This window comes from Ziziphus jujuba, chromosome 6, assembly GCF_031755915.1.
Source record: "Ziziphus jujuba cultivar Dongzao chromosome 6, ASM3175591v1".
In the NCBI taxonomy this organism is placed as follows: Eukaryota; Viridiplantae; Streptophyta; class Magnoliopsida; order Rosales; family Rhamnaceae; genus Ziziphus; species Ziziphus jujuba.
The window spans coordinates 10049785-10063340 of NC_083384.1; the positions used below are offsets into that span (position 1 = coordinate 10049785).

The following is a 13556-nucleotide window of genomic DNA, read 5'->3' on the forward strand; positions in this document are numbered from 1 at the left end:
AAAATAATAGATAAGACAAGGAAGCAACCCAAACTACTAATTACACTTTTTGGATCCTAATAGACTGAATTTTCAACTTCCAGCTGTAGATTTAAAAATATTTGTTCGCTTGCTTTAATTTTCTTTTTTTTTTTTTTTTTTTTTTTTTTTTTTTTTTTTTTTTTTGGTTACTTCAATTGCCATAAGGACTGGGAGTGAGAGGGCATACGTGAATAAAACGCGGTAAAGACTTTGACGAAGACTTGAGTTTCAGTAAACGAATAAAGAACAAACACCATTGATTTCGGTTGTTGTAAATAAATTTCGGATCGGAGCAGCATTTTATATATCCATGAATTCATTCAGTTTTAGGTTCCACATTCATAAGCCAATCGAAGTTAATTAATTTTCCAAGAGAGCCTTTCTTTTTTTTTTTTTTTTTTTCTCCCTACTGAATCGAGTATTAATACTACTGGTAAGTACTCTTTATATGTGTATAAATTAAACTTCACACTTTATGATGCATGCTTTCAATCACGTTTGAAATACATCAATTTCTAATATGCAGTTTAATTTCCATGTTTCAGGAGCCCATTCAATATAATTATGGCTAATCTGGAAGAAATTGCACTGAGGTATTAACCTTCTTCGGTTTTTTTTTTTTTTTTTTTTAAGACTCTTAATATATATAATATGGAAATAATTAAATATGATCGATCTGCAATTTCTTTTCAATTTGTGTTTTCACTATCATAATTCACACATGAATCATGATGATAATCATATCCCTGATATTCCATAACCTTCCTTGACAAATAACAATTTTGATGAATATTAAAAAACACTGAGACCAATAATAGCTGATGAACCTTTTGATTGATTTGTTTGATGAGCAGCAGACCAGAATGGAGTACTATAGAAACTTCTTTTACCCAACACCCCAAAATCAAAGCAAGAAATTCAAAGAGGAAAATGCTTCCATTGAAGCCATATTTGCCAATGTGGAATAAGATATTTGCATTGGTATGTGTGGTTGCTGTCTCACTGGACCCTTTGTTCATTTATATTCCTATCATCAATGAGGATAATAAGTGTATTACCACGGACAAGAAATTGGGGATAACTGCTGTTGTTTTAAGATTATTCACGGATTTAATTTATATTGGAGATATTATCTATATTGTTGCTAAATCTTCTCAAGAGTTGAAAAGACTAGGGATATGGAAAATAGACAAGTTTAAGAATGCTTTGGCAATATTGAAGCTTTCCTGGCTTCATATCCTCGTTGACATTTTGGCTATTCTTCCAATTCCACAGGTACATTCCTTCTTTTTTTTTTTTTTTTTTTTTTTTTTTTTTGGTGGATAAATTGGATGGGGGAATTTCAATATTAGGTCTTGAATCTAAGACTCGGGTATTTTCACTTATGGTTATTGCCATCTAGGCTATCCCTTTACAACAATTCCACAGGTACTTGAGAGAAATAATTTATCAAGTAATTAATTATTTTATCTATAAATTTCATACGTATTATTATGTTGAAAACATAGTTTTTATCTTATGCTAGATATCTATAAGCATGGCAGCTATTAAGGATTGCTACTTGCTCAATTAGAATTTTAATTTTAAATTATAATTGACATAACATTTTTAACACTTGATATATCAGCACGTTTTTATTTTGGAAATATATTCCGAATAGATCACTAATCTTTCTATATATATAATATCTAATTTTTGTTATTTTTCAAGATATTTTTCATTTGCATTATGATACGCGGTGAAATCATCTGAATTTATAATTAAAGATTGTTCATTTTAATTTCCAAAATTTTGGATTTATGGTAAAGGACAGCCAAATGGCTATCCAATAGTGATCTTGAATTCAAATACAGCGAAATGTGATATTAACATCAAATTATTGAAAAGTAGTAAACAGTAGAATATTTTCATGCCATTATCATTATTGTTATTTTTTGTTATGTACATCCAGCTATTTCAATTACTAAGACCAAGACATATGTTGATTTAGCTTTTAACTAATTTAATCAGTGGAAATTTTGGATGTCCAGGTAATAATGTTAAGTTCATTTACGAAAATGAAGGACTTGGGATCTTTAAATAAAAGGCAGTTTCTGAACCTAGTTCTTCTGTCCCAATATGTTCCAAGGGTTTTTCGAATCTATTTATCATCTAAGGAAGTTGCAAAGATTCAGGACATACTCACAGCAACTGTATGGATTAATGGTGCTTTCAATTTTTTTCTCTACATTCTTGCAAGTCATGTAAGTCATTCTCTAAATGTTTATATATTAATTTAAAAAAAAAAAAAACAACAAAATATGTCCCTTTCTCATAAACTTCCTCAAACATAACTTTAATTTTGATGCTCCATGTGTCTTCTTCATGTTTTTTCTTGACCAAAAAAAAAATATATATATATATGTCCCGGGTCTTGATTTTGTAGGTATTTGGAGCCTTTTGGTATTTTTTCTCTGTTCAACGAGAAACAGCATGCTGGTTCCAAGCCAGTAAGGGAAAACCGGGTTATGATGCGAATACAGTTTGTGATGGTAAAAAGGCACCACCACCAGAATATACGACATTTTTAGAAAATAAATGTCTCATTAAGTATAATCCTGAAATTACAATAGACCCACCCTTCGATTTTGGGATATTTCTGGATGCCCTTCAGTCTGGTTTGCTGGGTTCATACGACTTTCCACGGAAGTTGACTTATTGTTTTTGGTGGGGACTGAGGAATCTGAGGTTCGAAGTAAACCTTTTTTCACCATCGTCTGTTTGATAAATATTCTCCTCTGTTTTCCTCTGTTTTATTTGGTTTCTTTTTCCATTAGTTATTTACTTCGACTAAAAGCTACCTTTAGAAAAACTAATTGAGTAATTTTTTCTTTACCCTTTAACAATTTCAATATGTTTTATGATGCTTTTGCAGTTCTGTTGGTCAAAACCTCAAAACAAGCACCTATATATGGGAAACCCTGTTTGCAGTTTCTATTTCTATTGTTGGCTTACTACTCTTCTTGTATCTCATTGGAAACTTGCAGGTTTTGTATTCAATATTCTTCTTTCAATTGTTCTTTGCTTAGTATGTAGAAGATGATTTTTTTTTTTTTTCTAATTATTATGTCAAAATGGTATAAATATCTAATTCAATTTGCAAGATTGTTAATTTGTTGTGGCACAGACTTATTTACAAATGGCTACTACAAGATCAGAGGAGGTAAGAAGAAAGATGAAACTGAAGGAACTAGAAGTTGATTGGTGGATATCCAAAAATGGGCTTCCTAAAGAAATGAAGTCGACCATCATGCAGAACGTAAAAGACAGTTTAAAAGAAAACAAAGATGTTGACGTCCAAAATCTTCTCTCTGCACTCCCACGTGAAGATAGGAGGGCTATAAAGCGCCTTCTCTGCTCTGCTACGCTTAGGAAAGTGAGTCCCTTTTATAATTTACCCTTCACTATAATTTCCCTAACTAGACCCTTTTTGCAACCCAAAACATGAAAAAAAAAAGAAAAAAGAAAAAAAGATCATATTAAATATTTGTGATTGTGATTGTTAAACAAGGGAAAAGTTTCATGAACTAAGATATGTGACATACATTTTTGACAAATATACTATACAATATTACCCCTTGAAGTCGATACATCCAACAATGGATAAGTCAAACATCCAACAAAAGTTCTTTGCCAAATATCATGGTTCATGAAATATCCCGACTTTTAAAAGAGATCTATCTGTCACCGTTGGTGATCACATTACGGTGGCTAACTATTTTTGAAATTGTATGAAAAAAGTAGCTCATAACATAATTCAAATTCAATTGGCCTAGTTAGTTGTGAAGTCCGCGGTGACAAAAAAGCACTATTTTCGTTTGCGAGTAGAGATGAAAAAGGATGTCTTAAAATTTAGCCAAAAATTAATATTGTTTCTTATTATGTATTATTTTGGTGCGAAAACAAGGTTGAAATGCTGAGAAATGTGAAAGAGGAAGTGTTGGAGGTGATATGCGACCATATGAAACCAGTAATATACACAGAGAATAGTTACATTATAAGAGAAGGAGACCCACTTGATCAAATGATCCTCATCACGCAAGGCACAGTTTGGGTGTACACAGGAAATAGCTGTAGCCATGGCAGAAGGTCAAATGGCGGTACTAATGCTAGTAGCAGTAATACTACGAAACGTCTCAAGAAAGGTGATATATATGGAGAAGAACTTGTAAAGTGGTCGCTCACGCATAACTCGCTTTCAGATTTCCCAATCTCCAACGAAAATGTAAGATCACATACAAAAGTTGAAGGCTTTGCTCTCAAAGCCAACGACTTGATGAATGCCATCTCTAACTACTGGTGGCTTTTCAGCCGGAATCTCTGTGGTTTGAAAACCAGTAGCAGCAATAACTCTCCAGCAAAGAGATGGGAGAATTTGGCAATTTCTGCTGTAAAATCAGTCCGACAATGCAGACCTACTCGTGCAAAGATAATGTCTCTGCAGATTGAAGACGACGAAAAAAGGTCGCAGACATTGAACTACCGTCGTTTAACGCCAAAAGGTCGCTTGTAGCTCCTACTTGCAATCGTATGACTGTTAGCTATATAAATGGATAAGTTTCATTATGCATAGAAATTTCTGTGTGGATATTCGCACCATAAAAAACCTATGACATATGAATGACAAGAGAGTTGTAGACCCCTGCCTAAGCCCATTTGTCCAAGCTCAAAGGTTTCCACTTAAATTATATGATAGATTCTCTTTGATTTTTCTTCTCATGTAAAGTTTTGTTTGAATTTTCCAACAACAACAAAGTTGCCATGGGTTAATATGGTCATAACCTCTCTCCCCACCGCAAGATCCACCTCATAAGAAGCACAAGGGTTGATGAGCGAAACGGTGTTATTAGCTAAAAACGGTGCTTTTGGCATTGTCATCTTGCATAATTAGACACACAGTACTATAATAATACGTGCGAAATGTTACAAGACTCTTGTTTTTTATTCTTTTATATTACAAGATGTAATTTACGTAACATCCCGTTCCGAAGTACACCGAAAATTTCTCAAATTTGACTAAGGTTGACCAGGTTTGACTATCGTTGACCGAGAAGGGATTAAATGTCGACTTTTTGCTCCTAATGGAATTTCACATTGACCGAGGTACCGTTACGAAATACACGTTGTCACGAGTCCATAGACTAGTAGTACGTTGAAAACGGAGCTACAAATTAAAAATTATGAGCAAAACAAGTTGAGGTCTAAATTGTTCAAGGGGTGTCGAAGTTGACTTTTTGTTCATGCAAAGTTGAGCTTTGACTCATGCATGGTTGTGAAGTACTCGTCGATATGGGTTTATAAACTAGCGGTATGTCCGATTTGGATATGTGGTTTGAAAGTTATGAACCTGTAAAGTTTTTCAAATACAGTATTATTTTAATATTATTTTTAATATATGAACAGTATCACGTGTGACTTAATAAAGGGTGCCATGTGTCACAACGGTGAGATGTTACATGTCAACCATGATTAAATACCATATTATTTTATTATTATTTTATACAATAATATTATTTTAATATCATTTAATTATTTTCTTTTATTTTTTTTTTCTTTCTTTTTCTTTTCTTCTCTTTTCTTTTTTTTTTTTTTTCCTTCCCCCACGTGAGAAAAACACCCCCCAGCCCCCCAGCCCCCCCGAATCTTTCATCTTCTTTCTTTTCCTTCCCTTTTCCTCCTCTCGGGTCCTTGCTGTTTCTCCATTTCTGGTCATTAGGCGGCCACAAGCGCCGACCACCGGTGAAGCCCAGCCATCGACGAGCTCAGGCGCCAAGTTTGGCTGCCGGCCAATCGGCGATGCGCGCAAATCAGCGGTTCAAGTCGGCGGCAGCTCATATTGTTTTTCCGGCGATTCTCGCCGTTTCCGGCCAGCCCAGTCCGATCTTCCACCATTTTCCCCCTTATTTTAGGTCTTCTGAGTTCAAATATGGTCTCCAATTATTTAAATTTGAAGTGGTTCGCTAGTTATGAGGAGGTGAAGTGTCAGAACCCATCTAAAATTCCTCACCGGAACCCTAGACAAGCCCTGAGCCCAGGGAAACCTTATCAGACCTTCCAATGGAAAATCCGGCAGAACCTCCCTTAAGGGTTAGACTTACCACAAATTTTCTGCACTGAAAACACACTTCTATATACATCCCCTTATTCCTCTCACATTACTTCAATTTAATTCCACAAATGGCAGCACTTTGAAAACAAATTAAATAAAGACATATAATAGAATTAATTTAGTAAATACCCAATTAAAATATACCATCATAGATTCTCGTCCGCCCACACTACCCACTTAGTACTACACATGTCAAATACACTATAAATATCATTTCACAAATATGCTAATGCGTAAAGAAAGGTAAACAACATCACATTAACAAAATATATATATATATATATATATATATATATAACAAACGTTTTAATGATGATGGTATTGATGTAACTTGCCTGAGGGCTATTATATTCCCACACATGTATTAATGTAACTTGCCTGAGGGCTATCTCACATATTCAGAGGCTACCACCTGTTCGAGGACTATTATACTTGTCCGATGGCTATCTTTCTTGCCCGTAGGCTGTGATACTTATCCGAAGGTACCATATGGTAGTAATAATAATACAAACAATGACAAAATTAAAATTAAAGATCTCATAATAATGTTAATAAAAATAAAAATCAATAATAACAACTATAATTATAATAATGATAATAATAGAAACTGGAATTACAATAAAAATAATCATTATAAATAATAATAACAATCTCGATAACAGTGACAAGGATGATTATATATATAGTTAAATACAATTAATAGTAATAAGAATATAATAACATCGATTAAGAATATTAGTAAGAAATTAAATCACAAATAGATAACATAACATAAATACATAAAATCATATCTTAAAATCCATAGCATAAAATGAAATATGCACGCTCGTAATGGAGATACATACGATATCTTCTAACATGCTACGTGATCCATGATTCCAGCTGTCGTCGGCACTCTGCTACCAATACAAACCAGGGTGGTTGCCTATATTGGCCGTTTGATCTTCTGGACTCGTAGGCAACATGATTATGGGGCTAGCTCTACATAGACCACATTGGTTCGCCGCCTCCGTATGGTGCGGTATATGCAATATAATATCAAAGAATATAACATACAAATATATGTATGAACATAAAAGAAAATACTTGATGCACCATACTATATACCAGTGGTGCCTGAAGATATCCAGCGTCCCGAGCACCGACTGACGGGAGGTTAAAGAGAGAAACTTGCATACGGTCGCTTCGGCGTCCCGATAGCGCCGCTGCTTAAACCGTCATCCCGGCCATGGAGGGGGGCGGCTTATGTGCATTATATCAAACTTGGCTGCCCTTGGTCCAGTAGCAACTCACAGGAGACATTACAACTGGCACGCTTATCATAATCACATATACAATACAGAACACCGATACGTGTATGGGTGCATCTTAAAAAGAATTATAAATTTCATAATATTATAAAATATAAAATATTAAAATTTAGATAAAATATAATCCAATTCATGTGCTGTTATCAAATACATAAACAATAATAATAAATAATAAATAATTAAATATCCAAATATATCCTTGGTCACAATAATTTAATATAATTATCTTTTTTTCTTCTCAATCCTTCAATTCAATTTATACCAAAATTTATCATCAAGGCCACATACAATTTCATATACAAGTAAAGATATAGAAATACATTAAAGATATCGCAATACAGTATATTATAAGTCATCCATAGATATCTACGTATATAGCCGCATATATATATATATATATATATATATATTTACATTTTCACACATTTAAAAATATATATATATATATATATATATATACGGTAAAACCTTTAACAACCAATTTAACAGCGCAATGTCCAGATACATATGTATAAATACATTTTGATATGCATAATCAAAGGCTTCAACAATTCATATTTATACATACATATATATATATATATACACCCACTCACACATCTCAATATATATTCACATATCACCATGTATTTATATACATCACCGCACATGTATATATATATATATATATATATAATGCATGTATTTATCAATACTCCCATACACATGTATACAGAAAACACACACACACACATATATATATATATATATAATATACAATTTAATTTAATAATTTAATCAAAAATACCAACCTCTCAAATACACATCCATAATTTACAAACAAGATATCAATGTGAAGCTAAGGATATGGAGAATGCAATTCTGACCTTCGATTGGCTTGAAACCGCCGGCAGTGGTCGGAATTTTCGTTGGAAGCCATTGCTGACTTGCTCCTCTTTTGTATGCCATGAAGGAGCTCGAATTGGAGCAAACAAAGGTCACCATTAGCTTCAGATGATCAAAATTAAGGGAAAAGGACTGAGAACACGGTCGGAAACGGCGGGAATCCGGTGACCGGACGGGCTGCTACCGCCGGCTTCCATGGCGGTTTCTCGGCGCGTCAACGGCTTCCCCGGCGACCAGAGCACACTCCGACTAAGCTCACCTGATGGGCTGCCGGTTGGTGTGGTCGGTGCAACTTGGGTGCGCCGGAACACGGCGGATTCGGCCGGAGAGAGAGAGACGGCTGCCGCTGCTTCCACCACCCGATCTGGCCGCATCGCCACCTGACCGGCCACCAAATTTGGCGGCCAAGCTCGCCTGCCGCTGGGCTATGTCTATGGCTGGCACGTCTGAGCAATGGGTGGCCGGAAATGGTGAAGGCCGATGGACTCGAGGGAGAGAAGAAAGAAAAGAGAAGAAAGAAGAAGAAGGAAGAAGAAGAAGGTTCCGTCCGGGGGGGGCTCCCTTTTTTCCCCACGTGGGGAGAAGAAAAAAGAAAAAAGAAAAAGAAATAAAATAAAATAATTAAATAATATTAAAATAATATTATCATATAAAATAATATGGTATTTAACCATTATTGACATGTGGCATCTTTTATTAAGTCACACATGACACACTGTTCACATATTTAAAAATAATATTAAAATAATATTGTATTTAAAAAACTCTATAGGTCCATAACTTTCAAACCACATGTCCAAATCTGACGTGCTGCTAGTCTATGAACTCGTATTAACAGCTACCTCACAACCATGCATGATTCAAAACTCAACTTTGCATGAACAAAAAGTCAACTCCGGCATCCCTTAGACAGTTTGGACATCAACTTGTTTTGCTCATAACTTTCAAACCGTAGCTCCGTTTTCAACATGCTACTAGTCTAGGAACTCGTGATAATGTGTACTTTTTAACGGTACCTTCGTCAATGTAAAATTTCATCAGGAGCAAAAAGTCAACATTTGACCCCTTCTCGGTCAACGATGGTCAAACCCAGTCAACCTTGGTCAAATTTGAGAAATTTCCAGTGTACTTCGGGACGGGGTGTTACATGAAGTTCGGCCAATACTTCCCGGGAATATTCTGACCACCACCGGCTGAATTGGGGTCAATGGAGGCCGGTAATGCGATCTTTGTTCCATAAGCTTCATTTCCGTATATTACTCACCAATTTTGGTTAACGTTTGTGTTAAACCCCTCCGATACCGAGTATTATTTATCCGAATAAAATATTAATTTATTTGAGTTGTACAATATTGTTGTTCTAGGAGTACGTGTGCGTCGTGGAATTGATCCTATGGAGGATCTTGGGTTAATTGCGTGCTCCAGGTGAGTGACTCACCTTCAAAACTATTTTGGGGACTATTAAAAATATATATTTTGTGTTATTTGAAATTATAAAAAATAAATGTGTTTGATATTGAGAGGAATTGATATTTAAAATTTATAATGTCAAATTATGATTAATTAATATATGTAATGTCACCGAACTTTATTTTGGGATTGTAAAAAAAAATAATAATAATATATATATATATGGTGCTAATTGAATTTATGAAAAATATGCTATATATGTTTAATATTTAAGAAATTGTTATTTGAGCGTATGATGATGATTTATGTTGACTTAGTGCATGTATTGCATCAAAAATTATATTTTGGGTTTTTAATAAATTATGTTTTAAATTGTTATTAAATTTATTTTTGAATTTATGATGCCAAAAGTTTATTGATTTAAGCATATATTGCATGGAAATCATATATTTGGTTTTAAAGAAGTTATGGATTTAAATTATGATCGATTATTGTTAAATTTATATTATGAAATTTATTGCGTATAATAAATGTACTTATATGGATTTAAGCAAATATGAAATTTATGTGATTTTGATATAAATTGATTCTAAGATTTTGAGAAGAATACTTGTATTAAAGTATTGAGTTCAAAATCCGTATTTATACGTTTGATTATTTATGGATCAGGTTTTCATGGTGGATTTGAAATTGATGAATTTTAAAGTGATGGATTTATGTTGAGGATTAAAGAAAAAAATTTGGGATTGTGAATTAGAAAAATGGTATAATTCCCACGGTGAGTTTGCAAAAATTGTTATTTTTTTTAAATAATATGGTTATTTGTTTTAGATGCACTCATACAGTACTGGTGTTCTGTACTGTATATATGGATGAGCGCGCAAGTTATAATGTCTCCCATGAGTTGCCATCGGACAGAGGGCAGGCAAGTTTGATATTGGCCATAAGCCGCCCCCCTCCATGGCCGGGTTGATGATTTAAGCAGTGGCAGTGTCGGGACGCCGAAGCGACCGTATGCAAGTTTCTCTCTTTAACCTTCCACCAAATGGTGCTCGGGACGCTGGGTATCATAGGGCATCACTGGTATATAGTGTGGTGCGTCAAGTATTATTTCTCAGATATAAATATCAAATCCTAAAATTTTAAAGTCGTATTTGAATTAAATGTATTTAATTTGTTTTATCACCTATTTACAATTAGTATTTTCTAAAATGTATTTATTCATATTTTGGTCAATTATTTTAAATTGGTGTTTTAGAATTTTATTTTACCATGTTGATATTATTTATTTAGATTTTGAGATTTTAACATAAATTTTATTGTATTCTTTTATCTATTTTAAATTGAGGTTTAAATCTACTAAAATGTTTTCTTGATTATTTTATTGATTTAAATAATAAATTTTATAATTTATATACTGAGTTTATTTTTGTTTTATGCCAAATTTCTTTAATATAAGTTTATTTACGATTTTATCTATTTTATCTAGTGATGTTTACTCTAAATTTAATTATTGGATTTTTAAAAAATATTTTCAATGTATATATTGAGTTCTAAATTAATATTTGTATTTATGTACATTCTAAATTATTGCATTCTGTTTAATTTGATATTTCCTTGATTATTTTTTTTATGTAAATTTTATTGTGATTTTACTTATTTTATTTATGATATTTTGTGTACAATTTAATAATTGTTATTAAAATTATTCTTGTTTCTTATTATACATTCTAGATCTTTAATTTAATGTATTTTATTTATAATTTATTTAATTAATTATTCCTTGATTTTTGGGGTACAATTATTGGGTTTTGTGAAAATATTTTAAAAGGGGAACTTTTCTAACTGAGTGAACTGTAAGGGTTTTTGAGAGAAAACATTATTTCAAATATTTATTATAATTATTTATTTAATTGTTTGGCATTGATTAATTAAATTTTTTTATTATTATATTATTAATATTATAATTGTATAGTAGATAGGGTCACTCATTGAAATGATTAGCATATCATATTTTTAAATTCCGTTCCCCTAGGCCCAGGTTGGGAGACGTTGATCGTCCGAAGCAAGCCTGACATCTCAGTTCATTGCCGAAAGTCCAAGAAGCATTTCATCCCTTTTTCCTCTCCATCTTGTATTGCTTCTTTATCTGTCATTGTATTAAAGTCATATTTATTTGTATAACGCTCTATTTACAGATTGGATAGATATTTGTTTATTTGTTTACTGATTCCCTGTTATTATTTTGGAGTGCTGTAAATTTATGGATACAAATTGTAGTAAGGTGGGATGAATAAGGTAGTATTTATTGGAGTGTGTTTTATGTGCAGGAAATTTTGTGGTAAGTCCTACCCTTAGGGGAGATGCTGCCAGATTTTCCGTTGGAAGGTTCGGTGGTATTTTCCTAGGATCAGGGCTTGTTTAGGATTCCGATGAAGGATCTTGGACGGGTCCTGACAATTTAGTTCTTAGTTTTCATAATATTTATATATGCAAATGAATTTGAGGTTCAATACTGATTCCCGATGATTTATTTTCATACAATGAGTCTTTCAAATGGAACAAGTCAAATAATAGGCAAAAACCATGTGAAAATATGAGGAATTATAAAATTCAAACGACTTTGTTAGGCTAATAGTTAAAAAGTTACTTCCGAGAATTAAATATTGCAAAGGTACACAAATTGGAAAACTCGTATCTCTTTGATCTCTTCTTTTCTTTGGGGGGCTCGTATTTATACATGCAAATGAAATTGAGGTTCAATATTATTGACTCCCAACGCTTTGTTAGGCTAATAATCAACAACTTTGTTAGGCTAATAGTTAAAAGTTACTTTCAAGATTTTTAAATGTTGGAAAGGTACACAAATTAGGAAACTCGTATTTCTTTGATCTGTGTTGTTCTTTGGGGGGCTGGTCACATCCATATTCTTCTTGTCTCTATATAGGAAAAAATTATAGAAAGTAAACCAGTTATAATTAACAGAGAAAGAAAAAAAAAATTCTAGCTATATACGTACACATGCACATGTTTAATATTATATCAATATTATCAGTCATAAAAATTATTTTTATATTATTTTTTTTAATAAAATACTGACATTTGTTTGGTTAAAAATTAATTGCTATTGAAACTTAATTCAATACTAATCTAACCCACAACAGAAATAAAGAAAAAAGAACACACAAGTTTTACGAGGTTCAGTTTAGAAGTGACCTACATCTTAGATGAACTCTATTCAAAAAGTTTTTGCACTATGTACGAAGATCTATACACAATTGTAACAATATCTATTGGTTTATACAGATTCAGAACCAACCCAGAAATCCCTTTTGCAACCTCTGTCTTTCTCACAAATCACTCACATAGAATGATCCTAATCAATACCAAGAGAAAGAGAAAAACAATGAGTAAGAGGTTCCAAGAAGAAAAAGAAGAACAAGAAGAACAATAGCCTTTGATCAAAAGCTGATAGCTTATATTACAGCTCCTCTGTTTCTGCAGTCATGCCTCTTTTACAAGCTTTCCAAAAAACAAAAAAAAAAAAAAAGAGTAATTTTCGATGGGTCATCTATCCAACCCTTTAAGTATAACGGCATCGTTTAATGTTTAATGGCTGAAACTTATATATGGTAGCTGTTGACTTTGACTTTAGCCTCTCAGTTGAATCACAACCGTAGCAATTGCTAACGACTGAGAGTGAGAGGACGTGAATATAACTTTGTAAAGACTTGGCGAAGACCTCATTTATTATAAAGAAAGACTTGGGGAAGACTTGAAGT

The 13556-nt window shown here is 33.0% G+C and overlaps 1 protein-coding gene across 2 annotated transcripts; it reads left to right on the forward strand.

The window, feature by feature from the left end:
- The first annotated feature begins 281 nt into the window (after positions 1-281).
- Positions 282-4779, forward strand: LOC107431294 (cyclic nucleotide-gated ion channel 1). 2 transcript variants are annotated; one of them, XM_048463704.2, is made up of 8 exons: positions 282-454; positions 567-614; positions 879-1296; positions 2052-2264; positions 2447-2748; positions 2936-3047; positions 3188-3436; positions 3968-4779. In XM_048463704.2, the coding sequence occupies exons 2-8, from the start codon at positions 586-588 to the stop codon at positions 4571-4573; spliced, it is 1929 nt and encodes a 642-aa protein (XP_048319661.2). In that variant the 5' UTR covers positions 282-454; positions 567-585; the 3' UTR covers positions 4574-4779. The 2 variants fall into 2 exon arrangements, with proteins under 2 accessions (XP_048319661.2, XP_048319660.2); XM_048463703.2 differs by having other exon boundaries at positions 283-454; positions 876-1296.
- The last annotated feature ends 8777 nt before the right edge of the window (positions 4780-13556 follow it).

Coding starts and splice junctions, on each gene's coding strand:
- LOC107431294 (XM_048463703.2), top strand. CDS start 586: ATGGCTAATCTGGAAGAAATTGCACTGAG. Junction 615..875: donor CTGGAAGAAATTGCACTGAG/GTATTAACCTTC, acceptor TTTGATGAGCAG/CAGACCAGAATGGAGTACTA. Junction 3,437..3,967: donor GCTCTGCTACGCTTAGGAAA/GTGAGTCCCTTT, acceptor TGCGAAAACAAG/GTTGAAATGCTGAGAAATGT.